The sequence below is a fragment of the Hippocampus zosterae genome, chromosome 11, assembly GCF_025434085.1.
Source record: "Hippocampus zosterae strain Florida chromosome 11, ASM2543408v3, whole genome shotgun sequence".
Lineage (NCBI taxonomy): Eukaryota > Metazoa > Chordata > Actinopteri > Syngnathiformes > Syngnathidae > Hippocampus > Hippocampus zosterae.
Genome location: NC_067461.1, coordinates 23,236,679 through 23,255,444, shown reverse-complemented (window position 1 = coordinate 23,255,444; position 18,766 = coordinate 23,236,679). Strand labels below are relative to the sequence as shown.

The 18,766-nt window shown below is 42.6% G+C and overlaps 1 protein-coding gene across 3 annotated transcripts in view; it reads left to right on the top strand.

Annotated features, from left to right (window-relative positions):
- nvl (nuclear VCP like) overlaps nucleotides 1-18,766 on the top strand; it is a 102,422-nt gene that overhangs the window by 24,655 nt on the left and 59,001 nt on the right. For 2 of the 3 annotated variants that reach the window (XM_052081039.1, XM_052081040.1), the window contains exons 7-10: nucleotides 1,818-2,033; nucleotides 7,628-7,718; nucleotides 9,429-9,511; nucleotides 10,444-10,578. In XM_052081039.1, the coding sequence (XP_051936999.1) occupies nucleotides 1,818-2,033; nucleotides 7,628-7,718; nucleotides 9,429-9,511; nucleotides 10,444-10,578 (525 nt within the window). The remainder of the gene's footprint in view (nucleotides 1-1,817; nucleotides 2,034-7,627; nucleotides 7,719-9,428; nucleotides 9,512-10,443; nucleotides 10,579-18,766) is intronic. The other variant, XM_052081041.1, reaches the window with a different exon arrangement.

Genomic DNA, 18,766 nt, shown 5'->3' with positions numbered 1-18,766 from the left:
CTTCTCTCTCTCTCTCTCTCTCTCTCTCTCTCTCTCTCTCTCTCTCTCTCTCTCTCTCTCTCTCTCTCTCTCTCTCTCTCTCTCTCTCTCCCCCTCTCCCTCTCTCCCCCTCTCCACTATGTATGTATATATATATATATATATATATATATATATATATATATATATATACGCGCCCACCCTTCCCTGATTGGCCGACTTCTTTCCCGCATGCCTGTCCACAGTCACTTCCGCCTTTTCTCTATATAAACAGCGTGTCGGCTGTCAGTCAGATTTTGGAACTCGGCGCATACAAAAGACGCTCTGCATCATAAGGCGTCCTGTCCATTTTGGAGAAAATTTAAGACTTTTAATGGCGCCTTATAGTCGTGAAAATACGGTAAGTGTATTCATTTATTTGTATTCTTTGTAGCAGTCTTGTTGTTTTGGCACTTTATCAATCATTAACTAAAAACGAAACACTTCGTAGAACATACTGGTAACTCGTATCATCTAATACAGGGGTCCCCAACCGCCGGTCCGCAGGGCATTTGGTACTGGGCCGTACAGAAAAAACTTGCCTTAATTCTATTTATTTTGGAATACGAAAGATGTTTTATTCTGAAAGATTACCGGATTTTCCGTTACATACGTCTGTCATGCTTGACTCACGTCAAGCCACGCTTCTCCGTCACGTGACTGATTACGTTAAAAACAAAACGCAGCAGCTCGCAAAATGAGTAAAAAAAACTGCTGGAGATCGCACATGACGGCGGCCTTAAAAGTACATTCGAGACAACTGGATTAAAGTTATGGTTATGTCTGGTTGCAGAAAATCAACCTCGGGGCTGTGGTGAGTCGTCATTGTCATGCACTTTGAATTTGCATCGTATCATATTTTAAAGGCATGAAACATTACCATAGCGAGCAGAGTGTTGCGGCCAGATTAGACGCTCCTTGTGTTTATTATTATATTTTGAAAACACCACAGTTTTCATGCAACTCATACCATATTATTTTTTTGTATTAATCCGCCACACCTTAAATGCCGGTCCCTTAAAATATTGTCTGACATAAACTGGTCCATGGGGCAAAAAAGGTTGGGGACCCCAGATTTGGGTTTTTGGCCCGAATATAAGACCGTCCTGATTATAAGACGGCCCCCTCTTTTATGAGACTCCAGTTTGAAAAAAGACTTTTTGAACACCAAATTAATTTTTGTCCAGAAAATAATTAAAAATGAATTATAACAATATATTGGAGAGAAATAGCATATTGTTTTGCCTCATTCAAATCTCAATATCTGAACATTTAAATATGCACACTAAAGTGCAACCACATTCATAAATTAATGGCTTCTGGTTTTTGAAATGCAAATGACATCATAACTTCTCCTCAACTGCCAGTTAACCTGGCCAACCTTCGACCCACTTTTCTCCAGATTGTCGCTATGTTTCTCCATTTTCTGTTATCTCTTCTATTATCTTCTTCTCTTTTTTTCTTACTGCTATTTTTTATTTTTCTTCTTCGTGCTACCACTATTTTTATTTGTATTCTTCGCTTTGGCCTGAGGACTCAAGTTCAGCATTCACTTCAATAATATCTGGCACCATCTAGCGTCGTGAATGGGTATAATGTATAGACCCCGAATATAAGACGATCCTCACTTTTTCAGTCTTATTTCAATACAAAATACATTTGTCTTATTTGGGCCAATACGGTCCATTTGTTAGTAAACCCAACTACTAACACCCGACTAACACATTCAATGATGGAGATAAAGTGCCACCCCCTAAAAATCCTTAAAATTAATAACTGACTGTTTTTACCTTCTGCAGAACACCAGTCACATGAACAGCTCCCTTACGTCTCTATACCGGAAAGGAACAACTGATCCGAGCCCCTTCTCGACATGTACTACCCCTACTGTTGGAGATTTGCCCGATGCAAGTAAAGTATCCACGGGAGGGTGGTTCATTGATCGAGGCAAAGGTTCTGCAAAAACCAACATCTTAATCGACCTAAGTGAAGATCAGCCTACTGATGCAGTAAGTGTAAGTGTGAATCTACCCTTTGTGAAAAGGACCTTTCCTACGTGGCCTTGTCATTAGCATGGCTGCCTAACAGATCTGAGTTTTCGGGATTCAAATCTGAACTCCGGCCTACCTTCAGTGTTACCTTCTCCTGTTTGCTTGTGTAGATTTTCTACAGGTACAATACTCAGGTTTCCTTTCATGTGCTAACTCAAACATGCATAACACTCCAAGTGTAGTGTGGTGATATTATATTTTATATATAATATCATAAAATATATTTATGATATTATTGAACATGCGATGGCGTAGTACAAAAGCAGACGTTTTATTCTTAAAACTTTGTATATTGTTGCCAGGAATGCATGACAGTTTAACACGATGTAATTTCAGCAGTAAAATTCCACTTTAATGGAGGGTCTTAAACTTTTTCTCAGACTGAAACAATGGTCATTAATGCGTGCATAATAATGATGTAAAATGTTTTGTTTATAACATGTTTTCAGTAAAAATTCTCACTGTATCCACAATTTAAATGCCTGCAAGTGAAGAAAAACCTTTCCCACATAGTTAATCTGAAAGTGAGTGCTGTAAATCAATTGCACGTGTTAAACTGACATGTATCATTTGGTAATGTTCAAGGGGGGAAAAAATCGAAACATTGAAACATGAAACATGAAACATTTTACTAAATTCTAATCACATGCAACCTAAAAATAAGGACTTATAATAAAAATATATAAATCCCGCAGTGGCCGCCGCACGGGCTCGAATAACTCATATTCATTATATTTTTATACTATGAGAATTTTTTTCATTCATTCATTCATCTTCCGAGCCGCTTGATCCTCACTAGGGTCGCGGGGGGTGCTGGAGCCTATCCCAGCTGTCTTTGGGCAGTAGGCGGGGGACACCCTGAATCGATTGCCAGTCAATCGCAGGGCACACAGAAACGAACAACCATTCGCACTCACGCTCACACCTAGGGACAATTTAGAGTGTTCAATCAGCCTGCCACGCATGTTTTTGGAATGTGGGAGGAAACCGGAGCACCCGGAGAAAACCCACGCAGGCCCGGGGAGAACATGCAAACTCCACACAGGGAGGCCGGAGATGGAATCGAACCCGGTACCTCTGCACTGTGAAGCCGACGTGCTAACCACTGGACTACCGGGCCGCCCACTATGAGAATTTGTGATATACAATGTATTGTCTGAATATAGATAGTTACTATTTGATTTGCCTACATGCAATTTAATACAATACATTTATTTAAATTATGTTCTGTCATGATTCCTGCATTTTTACATTTAACTACGACACACACACACACAGAGAAAAGAAAATGTGCATTTTGGGACCACGCTCCACAAATCAGGGTTGAGTTTGTGTCCAGGTGACATGAAATACTTAAAAAAAAAAAAAATTAAGTGTTCGAAAACAGATGTCACAGTGGTCATCAGTACTGGGACAGTACATTACAGTCTTTGCAATAGGGCAGCACATGTAGCAAGACAGCGACTGCTGCATAATAAATGTGATGACGAGGCTAACTACCCGAATGTGGCTTCAAGATTTTTATACGGTTGAGCCACATTTGCAAAACGATTACATATAAAAAGGGTCTGTTGCTACTGAGTGGACTGTCACTCCCATCAGAAATCCTAACAAATATATTACACAAAAAATATATCTATATATATATTGCGCGTCGTCCCGCACCCGTTCTGTCCTTCTGTCTGTCCCTTTTCAAAACGTACCTACTTCACCGCGCCGCTGCGCGCCGCCACTACCCCGCCACTACGCCGCCACTGCGCCGCTCAGGCAGTGCCTCACTACGATCGTGCGGGCATCTTAGCGAAAAACTGTTGTCTACCCACAAGCATTGCAATGAAATTGTTAGTTATTTAGTAGAGCTAAACATCTCTTTATTTTCGCGATAAGCAATGAAGATGAACAAAAAGTTGAACCAAGCAACAACACTTGTGGGCCGAAGGCCCACCTTACCAGCCTTCCGCAGGAACTAGCTGATGAGCCGCCCGGAGGGCGGCGAACCACCACCTTACCAGCCTTCCGCAGGAACGAGCTGATGAGCCGGCCGGAGGGCGGCGAACCAGCTAGTACAGTATATAATAAATGCATTATCCGAAATGTCAACACGAACAAGACCTGCTCGTGCTGACCAGCTGGCATCTTGCCATGTGAATGTTTTTGAGTATGTTTGTCTTATTTTTGGTCCGTTGTATTTTCAGTGTACATTTTAGGTTAATCATACTTTATAGTAAATGTATTGTTTTGGGCAGAGTGATTGACTTGTTAGCATGTCCTCCTCACAGCGCAGAGATGCAGGATTCGATTCGGGCTCCGCCCTTCCTGTGTGGAGCTATATGTTCTCCCTATGCCTGTTTGGGTTTTCCCCGGGTACTTCGGTTTCTTCACATATTCCAAAATGCATGCATGGCAGGTTAATGGAATACAGTACTCTAAATCAGTGCTTCTTAGTCTTGTTCGAGGTACCGAACCCAACCAGTTCATAGGGACATTCACTTCATTAGTGAAAAACAAAAATGTGACTTTTTACAAATTCCAAACATAAAAAACACATTCAATAAAAACAGAAAAAGTACATAACATTTTAAGACATAAGTATAAATTATTTTAATTTTACAACATACAATCATGGCAGTCACACTTGACTATTGAGCAAACTAAATTTCCCGCAACACTGATTGGACAAGCAAAGTAATGTGATCATCTGCACCCAGTGATGGTCAAGCGGGCGTGTCATAACTAATTGACATATTGACCCTAGGGATGTGAATCTCAGCACTGAGGACGATTCGATACACATCTCGATGCACTACCAGTGATACGATACTTGAACGATACGTGGAATTTTCTGGCGACATGATGCGATACGTTTCACCGTCTTCACGATGTGATACGACGCGATACACATTTAGTTCAAATCAATGCGATCCGATACGATACAGTGCAATTTGTTGTGATATTGTGCAATTAAACATGATGCAAATACGCAAAGAAAAAAAGTTTAAAAAAAGATGGAATTCAGTATGGTATTGCAAAAAGTATACCACTGTATTCCTTATAAACAGTAGAACGTGTAAAACAACTTATTTAAGCCCTTTCACAATTGGGTTTTGTGCAAAGAACATGTAAACAATTTGGCACCTGAGACTCACAGCTGTTGCTGTAGTGTAAACACAAACAGACTCCGGGCGGCTCATCAGCTAGTTCCTGCGGAAGGCTGGTAAGGTGGTGGTTCACCGCCCTTCGGGCGGCTCATCAGCGAGTTCCTGCGGAAGGCTGGTAAGGTGGGCCTTCGGCCCACAAAAGTGTTGTTGCTTAGTTCAACTTTTTGTTCATCTTCATTGCTTATCGCGAAAATAAAGAGATGTTTAGCTCTACTAAATAACTAACAATTTCATTGCAATGCTTGTGGGTAGACATTTTTTCGTTAAGATGCCCGCGCGATCGTAGTGAGCCACTGCCTGAGCGGCGCAGCGGCGCGGTGAAGTAGGTACGTTTTGAAAAGGGACAGATGGAAGGACAGACCGCGTGCGGGACGACGCGCAATATATATATAGATATCCATCTCCATAGGACAGAAAAAAATACAATTGAAACAATGTGGCAGTCACAGCCTCAAAGCTGCAATGTGTATTTGTAGCGTACACAGACCACTCTCACTGAGTGTCAAAATGAAATGCCCAAAAGAGTCATCCATATATAGTTTTTCCTTGCGCGGTCACAGTGAGCTGCAAGGGGACCCCCAAAATAAGAGGTGATTTTTTTTTCTGATCCTGACCTGGTTTGCCAAGAGTTTCTCCGGTGTCCAACGAGGAACTGGACGGGGAGGCGGGGTGGGGGGCGGGAAACTTGTCGGTGATGTGGTGCCATAGTTTTAAGTGGTCTGCATATTTGTGGTGCTGCCGTTGTATGGCTTCGTAGTGCGACATTCTTTGCAAATTACAAAGCTTTTACCAAGCTTTCCGTCTTTCTTTTCGAAGCCGTAGTATTTCCAAACATAAGATCTGAATTTTGCGGGAGCATTAAATACAGTAGTTTCCTCGCTGCTGCTTGCGCGAACTCCATAATGTTTCGCTAGTTCTGTACTGCACTGTATGTGCTCACGGCTTTCGTCCGTATTCAACACAAAATAATGATGGTGCATTCATTGCGCCGAGGAAAGAGCAGATAGGTAACGTTTAATATGAATTAAACGGCGCTTGAATCGGATTTTACCGATACCCACCAATGAATCTAGATTTCACCCGTCAATCGCGTCGTACCCAGAGAATGAGCCGATGCACTCGCGTCGCGCACGTGTGCATCGATGCATCGATTAATATCGATTCTTTTCCACACCCTTAATTGAGTCGCGTGTGTTGTACCCTCCACGGCAGAGGCGCCGTCGAACCCCTGAGACCGGTTCACCGAACCGCTAGGATTCGATCGAACCCAGGTTAAGAACCACTGCTCTAAATCAGTGGTTTTTAACCTTATTAGAGGTTCCGAACCCAACTGGTTCATATGTACATTCACTGAACCCTTCATTCGGGGGGAAAAAAGTATGATGATTTTTTTTTTTTACAAATTCAAGACATTAAAAAAAAACAATTTATTAAAAAGAGAAAAAAATGTAAACACAATTAGTATAAAGTTTTTTAATTGTGCACAAAATGAACCAGCCTGTGATGGCCAAGCGGGCTGTCTTAATCTCCTTGGCAGAGGCTATGTTAAACCCCTGAGGCCGATTCACCGAACCCGTCTGGTTCGATCGAACCCAATCGTGGACGGTTGTTTGTCTATGTGTGCCCTGTGATTGGCAGGCAACCAATTCAGGATGTCCCTCGCCTACTGCCCAAAGACAGCTGGGATAGGCTCCAGCACGCTTGCAAACCTTGTGAGGGTAAGATGATTAGAAAATGGCTGGATGGATGAATGGATTGCTTTGCCATGTCAACATGTAATTTCAATTGAATAGTACTTTTATTATTCATTCATTCATTCATTCTCCGAGCCGCTTGATCCTCACTAGGGTCGCGGGGGGTGCTGGAGCCCATCCCAGCTGTCTTCGGGCAGTAGGCGGGGGACACCCTGAATCGGCTGCCAGCCAATCGCAGGGCACACAGAAACGAACAACCATTCGCACTCACACTCGCACCTCGGGACAATTTAGAGTGTTCAATTAACCTGCCACGCATATTGTTGGAATGTGGGAGGAAACCGGAGCACCCGGAGAAAACCCACGCAGGCCCGGGGAGAACATGCAAACTCCATACAGGGAGGCCGGAGCTGGAATTGAACCCGGTACCTCTGCACTGTGAAGCCGACGTGCTAACCACTGGACTTACCGGGCCGCCCTACTTTTATTATATTATTGTTATTGTTATAATATATTTATTTTTATGTTAAGGGTGGGACCATCTGTCCTGAGACTGCAAATGAAAAACAGCCTTCTGGATAATTCTGGCATATATGTGCTGTCCCTGACGGAAAGAAAGAAATTGGATCACTGATATCTCAAAACTATTTTTCATGAAATATTTTCTTGAGTGAGATTGTTACATACATATTGTTTTTATCAACAGAAAGAAGTTTCCATGTTGGAGCCTTGTAAGAAAACAGGAAAAAGAAAAAAGACGGATGAAAATGCAGAGACCCTGTCTACGAGCAAGAAAGGTATGTTTCATGCTCCAGGAAATCCTACTTTGAAAGCATTTTGACTGGATTATTGTATAATCCAACCTGTATTACTTCTGATATAGAGTCTGGAGTACCTATACAGTATTAACCATTCAGCCATCTTGCATATTTATAGATTTGTACTGTCTAGAAGGTACAAATTACATGCTTGTCATTTAGGGAACTGTTTGAAGCGTGTGGGAGTGTAACAATGTGGATCTATGTCTGTGTTTTTCTCGGACAAAGTTAAAGTAATGACTCGGCACACACGGAAAATTGTCTTCCTCAACGCCGGGAGGGATCGCTGAGGGCGAACGACGGTTGTTGCCCCGTTAATCACGCTAAGAGTTCCCTGCCCGCCAGTTTGAACTTTTATTGTTACATATGCAAAATACAAAAAAAACCCCACTGTCCCCGATATTTGCATACCACACCCCCGGTCCGGCCTCTTGGCAGTGATTGGTTACCTTGGTTTAAGCTTTAAACCACTGGTACGTTGACGCCTTTCTGTCTGGTCTACAATGAATCAACAAGTTGCAGACTTTGCAGATGACAAATGTCGCCTGGGCGTGACTGGCATTCTCAAACCGTCTTTTGTTGTTCAAGAACGCTTTGTTCCCGAATTGTTTATCCCCACTTTGTGACAGAGTCTAGCCCTTCTTCCCTTTGTTCGCCCCCTTGCTTTGACGTGATAATTGTGGATTTCAAAAGCCCTCCGCCCAGATTGCCCATGCCTTTGCGCACACGCATTTGGGGGCGCTGAATACGCCCCCAAATGTCTAGACGTGCCCAAATTAAATGAAACTTGAAACATGATACAATTTTGCTCAGAGATATCTCTATCAATCTACAAAAAAACCCCCAAACATTTCTTTTTGTCTTATTTTTGACCTGCTCTGTTATGGCTTTTCTTCACAAATGAGTTTGTTACTATCAAACATTTTAAGAATTGATTGTTCAATTAATTAATTAATTACTTAATTAATTAATAGGACAAAATTGTCTTTTGAGTTAGTGTATAGCTGAAAGATAAAAAAAGTTTTTCCATTTGTGGGTTTTTTTTTTCATTTCAGTTGTAATTCTTTTGTTTGGTCTAGTCATTTTTAAATTTGTTTTTTTATATTGTTGTGTTTATATTTTCTTTTATTCATAAGTTTTGTCTTCTTTAATTTGCTTTTATGTCCAGTTTGTTGTGTTTTGCACTTCCGTGGTACTGTGTCAAGTAAGAATTACAAATTAATAATCTTCACTGATTCAAAGTGAAGTTCAGTATACAGCAGTTCTTTTTTGTAACATGCTGCGAGTGTTTTCTCAGCCTTGGCTACCGCTTGTTGAAAACAAACTGTTTGTGGAGGATGTTGCAGTAATTCAACATTGTTGCTTTAAGCAAAGCTTTGATAATGTTCACCAGCAGAGGATACCGCTGAGAATAGAGTACAAGAAAACAACAGGCAAATCATTCTGGTAGCAGCAAACCAATGTCTTCCCTAGTTATAGAAATTAAACATGAAAGAAAATTTAATGGTTCTCACAGCATTGCTGCTGTCCAATGACAAGCATACAGAATGTCTAGAAGTGACATTGCTGTGTTATGGCCAGAAATTACATTCATAGCTGTCAACAGAATTGTGAAAAGCCTGCAGGTGCACAGAGAATTTGAAAACAATTTGACCACAAGATCTTGCTTGTTGTGCTCTTGAAATTAAGGATCTGCCTTGGCAAGATCAACAAAGCTGCAGTATCCCATTCTGAAGTTTGAAGATGTGGGTGGTAATGAAGCGACATTGACGGTAAGGCAATTCATCAAACCAATTTGAATCTCACACAGACACAGCCCAAGGAAATATAAAATGCAGTTTTGAAACAATGATTTAATTTCCCAGGGGGTCGGGGGGGACCAATCTGGCTCTATATGAAAAAGTAAAAAATAAGTCAGTAAAAAAAAAAAAACAACCTTTGCCTTAAATGGACAGTTCATGCTGGAAAACCCTTCAGTATGGCGGATTTGAAGCAGAATTCCCCCGGAGCGATGTGACAGACTCATCACCAATTATGGCAAATGCTTGATTTCAGTTATTGCTGCCAAGGTGGCACAACTCGTTATTAGGTTCAAGGGGAAATTACTTTTTCCACAGATGGTCAGAAAGGAAAACGCGGATTTTTCCTTGGGATGACATGTATCAAATACAGTACTGTGATAGATGACGGTGTGAATATTGAGACTACGGGCACTGATGGACTGTTGCAAACACACCCTCACTCACAGTTAATAATGAAACAAGTGAAAAAGTTTATTCCTACAAATATCTTGGTCCTGTAATTGACCATGAACTCACATTTCCATCGAACACGGACTACATTTTCTCGAAATGCCAATAGCGCCTCTAATTCTTAACTAAAACATTCACACCATAGCTGAACTGCAAGTAAGCTATTTTATCCTCAAAATGAGGATAGTTCGAGCATGTTTTTTTTCCTCCCCCTCCAACTCCCTTGTGGTTTCTTTCTGACTTCCGAGTTGAGTGAAAGCAGGCGCGTTTGGCTGCCGCTTCTCAACCCGCGTTGCGTTTTATTGTTTTTGTTATTGTAAAGTGTCCTTGGGTGTCTTGAAAGGCGCTTATAAATAAAATGTATTATTATTACTATTAATGTATAGTTTTATTTTTGCAACTCTTTAAATGTAAACTATTTTATATTATTCATTTTTATAAATACTGTGCAGGAAATATGTAAACTGCTCATTCACATGCGGCACCCAGAGATATACCAGCAGCTGGGAATGGTTCCTCCCAGGGGCTTTCTCCTCCATGGACCTCCTGGCTGTGGAAAGACCCTGCTAGCACAAGCTGTGGCAGGGGTGAGTAGACTGGGAAAAGATTGTTCAACAGTGAAGATATCCACCAATGTCAAAAATAATTTCCCGACGCACATTGTTGGTACACCTTTGTGAGTGAAAGGACAATCTATAGTAGTCACAGATATAACTTGCATCCATCCATCCATTTTCTGATCCGCTTATCCTCACAAAGGTCGCAGAGCCTAACCCAGCTGTCTTCAGGCAGTAGGTGGTGTACACCCTGAACTGGTTGCCAGCCAATCGCAGGGCACATATAGACTAACTACCATGCACGCTCACAATAACACAGCTATGGCTCTTTGGATGAGTGCATCTGGCTTCCAGATAAAATAAAATATTCTCGCTTGTTTATTCCATCCATCGACTTTTCACTGCTCGTGTCCTGTTCAGGGCTGCAGTTTGCTGCAATTGGATGATACTAGCCTACGTCGGCCATGCTGGGTAACAGGTAAACGCCCCCTTTTGAATCAGCCCGATCGATCCTGAGCCCAAAGCTAATCCTTGGACAAATAAGATGGCAAAAAGATGACGAGTATGGTACACTTCAGGACGAATGGACTGAAGGATTCACCTTTGTGGAGAGAACAGTTTCTGCGGTGTGTCTAATTTGCAATGACAAACCACCACCGATGAAACGGTCGATCATGTAAAGCGGCACTTTGACAGTCGCCATGCTACGTTCACATCATAATACCCTCTGGGAGACTCCAGAAAGAAAGCGTGCAAGCTACTGAGCAGGGTGCAAGCTAGCCAGCAGCACCTCCGCATACGAACCCGGCAAGTTTACTATAATTCCGCTATCTTTGCTTAACCATCGTGTGGAACGGAAAGCCTTCACGTTAATAGTGAGTATTCACTTTTAAAATACACACATCTCTCTCTCTCTCTCTCTGAATTTTAATCTTAATCTAAATCTCTGAATAATCTCGCGCCACCTTACCTCTCTGAGCTCATCCGCCCCTACACACCTGCCCGGTGCCTCAGGTCTGTGGACCAGACATTATTAGAAGTACCAAGCACTAAACTGAGGCTCAGAGGGGATCGGGCCTTTTGTGTTGCTGGTCCCTCTCTCTGGAATGACCTCCCACTGAACATTCGGCAAGCCTCCTCGCTTCCCATCTTCAAAACCCTCCTCAAAACTCACTTGTATTCTTTGACATTCGACTCAGCATGACTTAGATTTGTTCTTGGTTTTACTGTTTGGTGCTTTCCACCGTCTTTATTACCGATTTGTCTTACTGTTTTTTGTGCATGTTAAATTGCTCCATGTACAGCACTTTGTATGCAGTGATGGCTGTTTGAAAGTGCTCTATAAATACTGTTGACTTGACTTGACTATCTGTCTCTATCGAAAAAATTTAAGACTTAACTCGGCTTGTCCGAGACGTGACATAGAGCAATTTAACATCCGCTGTGACATGTGCCGCGTTAATCTCGCGAGAAAAAAATTAATCCCGTTAAAATTCATTGAAATTAATGCCAATAAAAATTCTGGTAGCGTTTTTATTGACATTAATTTCAATGAATTTTAACGGGATTAATTTTTTTCTCGCGAGATTAACGCGGCACATGTCACAGCGGATGTTAAATTGCTCTATGTCACGTCTCGGACAAGCCGAGTTAAGTCTGGATCCCAAAAAAGTAGACGTAAACAAGGTCTCCGTAACAAAAATGGGTTTAATGCTTATAATCGCACCGACAAAGAGGTAACATAAAGCGCTGGTCAAAACAAGGACCAGAGAGAACATAAACGAATAACAAAAGGCGCTTGCACAAAGGCAAGGGAGAAAATTAAAGACCGCCAATACAAACTAAAACAATGTATCAAAATACATGCGGGCATAAAGCCAAATCACAAAACCAAAATCGTACTTACAAAAAGCAGGTGTACCGAAATTGCAAAACGCGAAACACGACGAGGTCAATAGCACAATAGTCCATGAGCAGCGAGAATAGCAATACCAAAAACAATTCTCCGACAGGTGCAATGCAGAAGAGACCTTAACCCTCGTAGTGCACCGCTTGCGATAAATGTAAAATGATGTCTTTAAATCAAAGGCAAAGGCATTCAGAAAAACACAAGAGAGCTGAAACTTATGGAGGGGTTCTAAAATGGCCTAAATTTCATGACGTCACCGGCTGATAATTCTCAGGCATTGCAGCAATAATAAAAAAACGTTTTGATACCTTAATCTTCACAATTTACATATTTTGCACCATAGAGACCCATTATAATTCATATTTTTGAATGCATCGTAAACCTAATGTGTAAACATGCATTTCATGCGATTTTGATGTCAATCGCTTTGTTTTCGCTTTGTATGCATGCCACATTGTTGGGTTGAGGTCATTCCAATTGTGTAACTTTTAGGTGGCGCCAGAGGATCGCAAATGAGTTTGCCTTTTTGCAGGAGGCTTCAAACCAATGCATTTTACATGAACACGTCCGGTCGGGATTGTTAGTAGGGCTTGGTTGGGACCTCCAGACACAATTTTTTTTTCCTTTTGAAAAAAATAAAGAATAAAAAAATCCCAAAGAACTAATTAAAACTATATATGTATGGATAGCACATATGCCTCTGAACATTTTGAGTGTTTGGAAAAAAAAAAAGAATGTTTGTATAACACAAAATACATCATTACAAAAATTGTAAAATGCGTGACTTAAGGCCTTTTTAATTTGGAGCATGCAAGGGTTAATAAATACAGTGTTCACAAATTATAGATTGTGACCAAACAGGATCATGACACACTATAAGTAAACCAGAAAAAAAACAAGCGCGCTGCATTGGTCAACACACGTTTGTTTTGTCAACCACGACAGCGCGAGACACCGAAAACGGATACTTTAAGTGTTTATGAATGGAAAGTTTACTTTTAAAAAGTTGCCAGATTGTTCCACTGACAAGACCAAAGTTACCTGGATGTTTTGCAGTCATAAACTGAGATATCATCAAAGCACGTCGAGTCTGAAATACCACTTGATGGCCAAGCACACACCTGATATGAGTACTCCACCCCCTTGTCTCAGACAGACAGCTATGGATCATTTCAAAGCGAAGAAAATGGATGACACGATGAAGAACAAATTTGCTGAAGCCATAGCTAAATGTATGGCTACTGCATGCAAGCCTGTCAACATTGTCAACAGCTCGACTCAAGCTGAAATCATTTGCTTTGCATTCTAACGACTCCACTACGGATTGCCAGCGAAAGCCTCCTTTACAAGCTCTATACAGAGATTGTATGTAGCGGAGAAGGCTAAGGTACACCAGGCAGGAGAAGACACTGTTTCGTTAGCGAAATAAGAGACTACCGTATTTTCACGACTATAAGGCGCCATTAAAAGTCTTAAATTTTCTCCAAAATGGACAGGACGCCTTATGGTGCGGAGCGTCTTTTGCATGCGCTGAGTTCCAAAATCTGACTGACAGCTGACACGCTGTTTATATAGAGAAAAGTCGGAAGTGACTGTGGCCAGGCATGCGGGAAAGAAGTCGGCCAATCAGGGAAGGGTGGTGGGCGCGTGTATATATAAATATATGGGGAGGGGGGAGGGAGGGGAGAGAGAGAGAGAGAGAGAGAGAGAGAGAGAGAGAGAGGACAGGCAATCCGCCAATGGGTGAAGGGTGGACGTGTAAGTGAACGCTAAAGGGACGCCGCAAGCAGGTACCAACACCTGTATAGAGTGTGGCAATGTGCATTGTTGCAAAACGACTCCGGTTTTGGTTTCTAAGAACCCCCGAAAATAAATTCTACAAAGAGACACGCCTACGAAGCTCAGTTCAAACTTCAAGCCATCGGTTATGGTTTTGGCATGCGTGCCCATCTCACAGCAGCGGTGAAAAACCAAGTCGGGCAAATGAACTCTGAGCTTGCCGTTATTCCCGGAGGCTTGACTAAAGAACTCCAACCGCTGGACATCGGCATCAACCGGGCGTTCAAAGTAAAGTTGCGAACGGCATGGGAACAATGGATGATCGACGGCAAACACAACTTTACAATACAATACACGAGTGAGAGGCAGCGCTGGGCGAGTTACGCCACAATTTACAAATGGATTCTGGCTGCTTCGACGAACGTGTCTGCTTGCACTGTTGTTCGGGTTTTTGGCAAAGCCGGCATCATTTCTGTGGAGCCGCATGGCAATGAGAGTGACTCTGACAACGAGAGGGAACGTGGCGTTTTGATGGATTACGGTACTTGCACAATTGCTCAATTCTTTCTACACACACACACGCGCTGCCACCATGTTTCGCTCTGTTCTTTACTTTCAAATGTGGGAAAGCTTCACACGAGAGAAATGTTGACTTTGTTGCTGCTCCTTCTTTCCGCTCGGCAATGCGTAGCAACTCACACTGTAGCATGTGATGCGTTCAATGACAACTGGGATGTGCAGTCCTCTGCTTCTGATACAGAGGATGAGGACTTTGATGGATTTCTGGGTGATGATTGATCGAAAACCGTGAGAACATTGTACGATGGCGAAATAAAATACACCCGAACTCAGTTCTGCTTTCGTCGCCTTTTTAAAAACCGTGTTTTTAGCTTGTATCTGTATGTCTTGGCATGCTACCGTATGCTTCAAGCTAACGTGTTGGTGTGCGCACATGAATATGCTGTATGTTTAAGCTGGCGTATGTTTTATCACTGTAAAACTGCGCCCATTAGGACAGTGCTGTTTGTCTATGTGTAAAATACAGAAATGTCACCCATTAATGAGACTTCGCCCAACCGTACGGTGCGTCGAATAGTCGTGAAAATACGGTAGGTTGATGAGCCTCTGGTGAATAAAGAGCAGGGAGCCTGTCAAATGCGATGTATGCCACTGACGCGATTGTGACTTCTTTGGAACTATTTTGTGTGGAAGGTTAGTGTTCCGTGCCCATACAAATAAAGTGGGTGGAGCTTCTCTGTGTTCGATTGACAGTGAGGCGTTGAGGCATGTCGAGAGTTCAGCGGTGCAATCGGAGCGACCTAGCGAACACACTGAAAATAAAACGTCTCCAGTGTTGACATCGAACCAAGTGTAGTCATCCGAAATGATGTCTACACAAAACCGTAGAGAGACTTCCGCGTAAGAAGGACCAACAGAATCAACATAGCCTGACTGCTGTGTTCAAAGCAAACTTGAGGAAAAACGAAGTATGCAACCATGGCTTAAATCCACTCTCGGCTGAGTACTAGTTTACCTTAGATGTACACTTTATAATGTTATATTGCACTGTTTTGATTCCATAAAAAAAGCTGTTAAAGCAGCTGTTGTGTGACAAAACATTTTTTGCACTGTTGTTGATGGACACTAATATTGTGTGAGAGATTATGTGTGAATAACTGTTCCAAGTGAAAAATGTTCATGTAAAATTGAAAATCGAAATTGTTATTGCAGTAAATATTTGCATTTTGCACTTTGAAGTCAAGAGGAGGCAGCCGTCGGCAAGTGCTCTCATGAGCCTTGCTTTTTTTGTTTTTGTTTTTGTGTTTGTCACTTTGTGTTTGTTGTTACGTCGTGTGGACCTGATGTGGACGTTTTTCAGCATTTTTTGGCCACGAAATTCATCAAGGAGGAGACTCTGTGCCTGGTGGTTGCGCCTTCTCGGCAGCATGGGTATACGAGCACTGTTTTTGACTGGGAGGAATGTCGGTGCCATTTGACTGTCGTTGCTGGACAGTCCGTGGCGGTTGTGTCTTGCGCCTGTAATGGGCAGCATTTTTCACAGCCCCGCTTTGTTCAGCGGATAGATCGGTGCTGTTGAACGGTCTGCGACTGGATGGATGTAAGTCTTGAGGAGCCGACGATGAGAAAAAAAGAGCGTTCGCGTGGAGCACCGATGCGGATTTGGAACTGGGAGTCGCAGCTTGGAGTTTGAAGCGGATTACGTGGGACAGGAGAAGTGAATTAATCTCTTCGTCAATGGACGCTACAGCTTCGTGTTTGCTTTCAAAACTGAGCTTGTAGCAGACGTGTACACATTTTAAGCATGACGTCTCTGATCCACTGGTGAAAGGACACTTTGATCCTCTCCTCTTTCATCTATAACTGCTTCAGACAACAAAGTGTATGCAGAAAAGTGATGAAGATTGCACAACTGTCTGTGTCCTATGTGTCATTTAGTGTTATTTTTGTTATTTTTGACTTCAAAATGGCGCCGCAAGAGTGGCTGCCTTTCCAGCAGCTCCTATATTGTTCTACTTCTTCCTTTCTGTGTGCCCTGTGAGTGGCTGGCAACCGATTCAGGGTGTCCCCTGTCTACTGCCCGAAGACGGCTGGGATAGGCTCCAGCACCCCCCGCGACCCCAGTGAGGATCAAGCGGTTCGGAAAATGGATGGATGGATGGATGGATGGATGGATGGACTTCTTCCTTTCATAACTTTTCCAGAGCCCAGGAAGCTTGAGGGTTCTGCGCAGTATCCTTGCTGTTCCCAGCACTGAGATGTCCGATGTTGTTCCCGGGATCTGTTGCAACCACTCATCTAGTTTGGGGGTCACTGCCCCGAGTGCTCCGACCACCACAAGCACGACTGTCACCTTTACCTTCCAGGCTCTCTATGCAGTCATAAACTGATAGCTCAGTTTATGACTGCAAAACATCCAGGTAACTTTGGTCTTGTCAGTGGAACAATGTGGCAACTTTTTCAAAGTAAACTTTACATTCATAAACAAGTCAAGTCAAGTCAACAGTATTTATAGAGCACTTTCAAACAGCCATCACTGCATACATAGTGCTGTACATGGAGCGATTTAACATGCACAATAAACAATAAGACGAATCGGTAATAAAGGCGGTAGAAAGCACCAAGCAGTAAAATCAAGAACAAATCTAAGTCATGCTGAGTCGAACGCCAAAGAATACAAGTGAGTTTTGAGGAGGGCTTTAAAGATGGTCAGCGAGGAGGCTTGCCGAATGTTCAGTGGGAGGTCATTCCAGAGAGAGGCACCGGCAACAGAAAAGGCTCGATCCCCTCTGAGCTTCAGTTTAGTTCTTGGTAAACTCTTAAAGTATCTGTTTTCTGTGTCTCGCGCTGCCGTGGCTGGCAAAACAAACGTGCGTGGACCGGTGCAGCACGCTTGTTGTTTTGTTTCTGATTTATTTATAGAGAATAGGGGGAAAGAAGGAACAGCAAAGTAAACATTTCTCTCATGTGAAGCTTTCCCGCATTTGAAAGTAAAGAACAGAGCGAAACATGGTGGCAGCGCATGTGTAGAAATTGCTAGCTCGTTAGCAGGGAAGCTAACCGCAGACGTTAGCACGGAAGCTAACTGCGAAAAGTCGCTACGCAGCTGGAACCCACCACCAGAGAACAACCAGCCAAACGCCAGCGAACGTGAGGGAGCCGGTAAACCCACACAAGCCACGTTAGAAAAACCCAGCAGCAAGCCCACTGGACACGTCACAAACTAGCATACAACCGGCTAGCAACGAGACCCGACAAAATGCCACCCAAACAGAAGCAAGACACAAAGCAGGAAGAGGATTCCCTGACCCTCACTCAAGTAAACGAATTTCTCCAGCTACAAAAAGAGCTTTTTACGGCGCTCTTGCAACAACAACAGGAAATTTTCAAAGGATTTGTCTAGATGATAATCGACTCAACAAACTCACGACTTGACACTTTTACCAGGGAAGTCCAAGAAATAAAAACCAGCATCAACTTTACCCAAAAAGAGGTAGACGACATTAAAAAAAATCTAATCTGTCAAACTGGCCATTCCAAAGACATGCAAACAGAATTCTACAAAGTATGTGACGGCATGCTTGTATTAACAGACAAGGTGGACTACTTAGAAGGACAGTCAAGAAGAAACAACTTAGTAATTGATGGAATTCTGGAAAAACCGGGAGAAACGTGGACTGAAACAGAGGAAAAAGTTCAAAGAATCCTCAAGGAGAAGCTGCTGATACAGGGGCAAATTGAGGTGGAGAGAGCTCATCGCACAGGAAGACAAGACCCTGGAAGACCGGGACAAAGGCCAGTTGTGGTGAAATTTCTAAGATACAATGGCAGATCAAGGATCCTACAAAAAGCAAAATACTTAAAAGGCTCCAACATCTACATCAACGAAGACTTTACAGATGCCGTACGACAAAAAAGAAAAGAGCTCCTCCCAAAATTAAAAGCTGCACGTGACAGAGGGGAAACTGCCTACTTAAGACATGACAAACTTATCGTCCCCCCCACACCAGT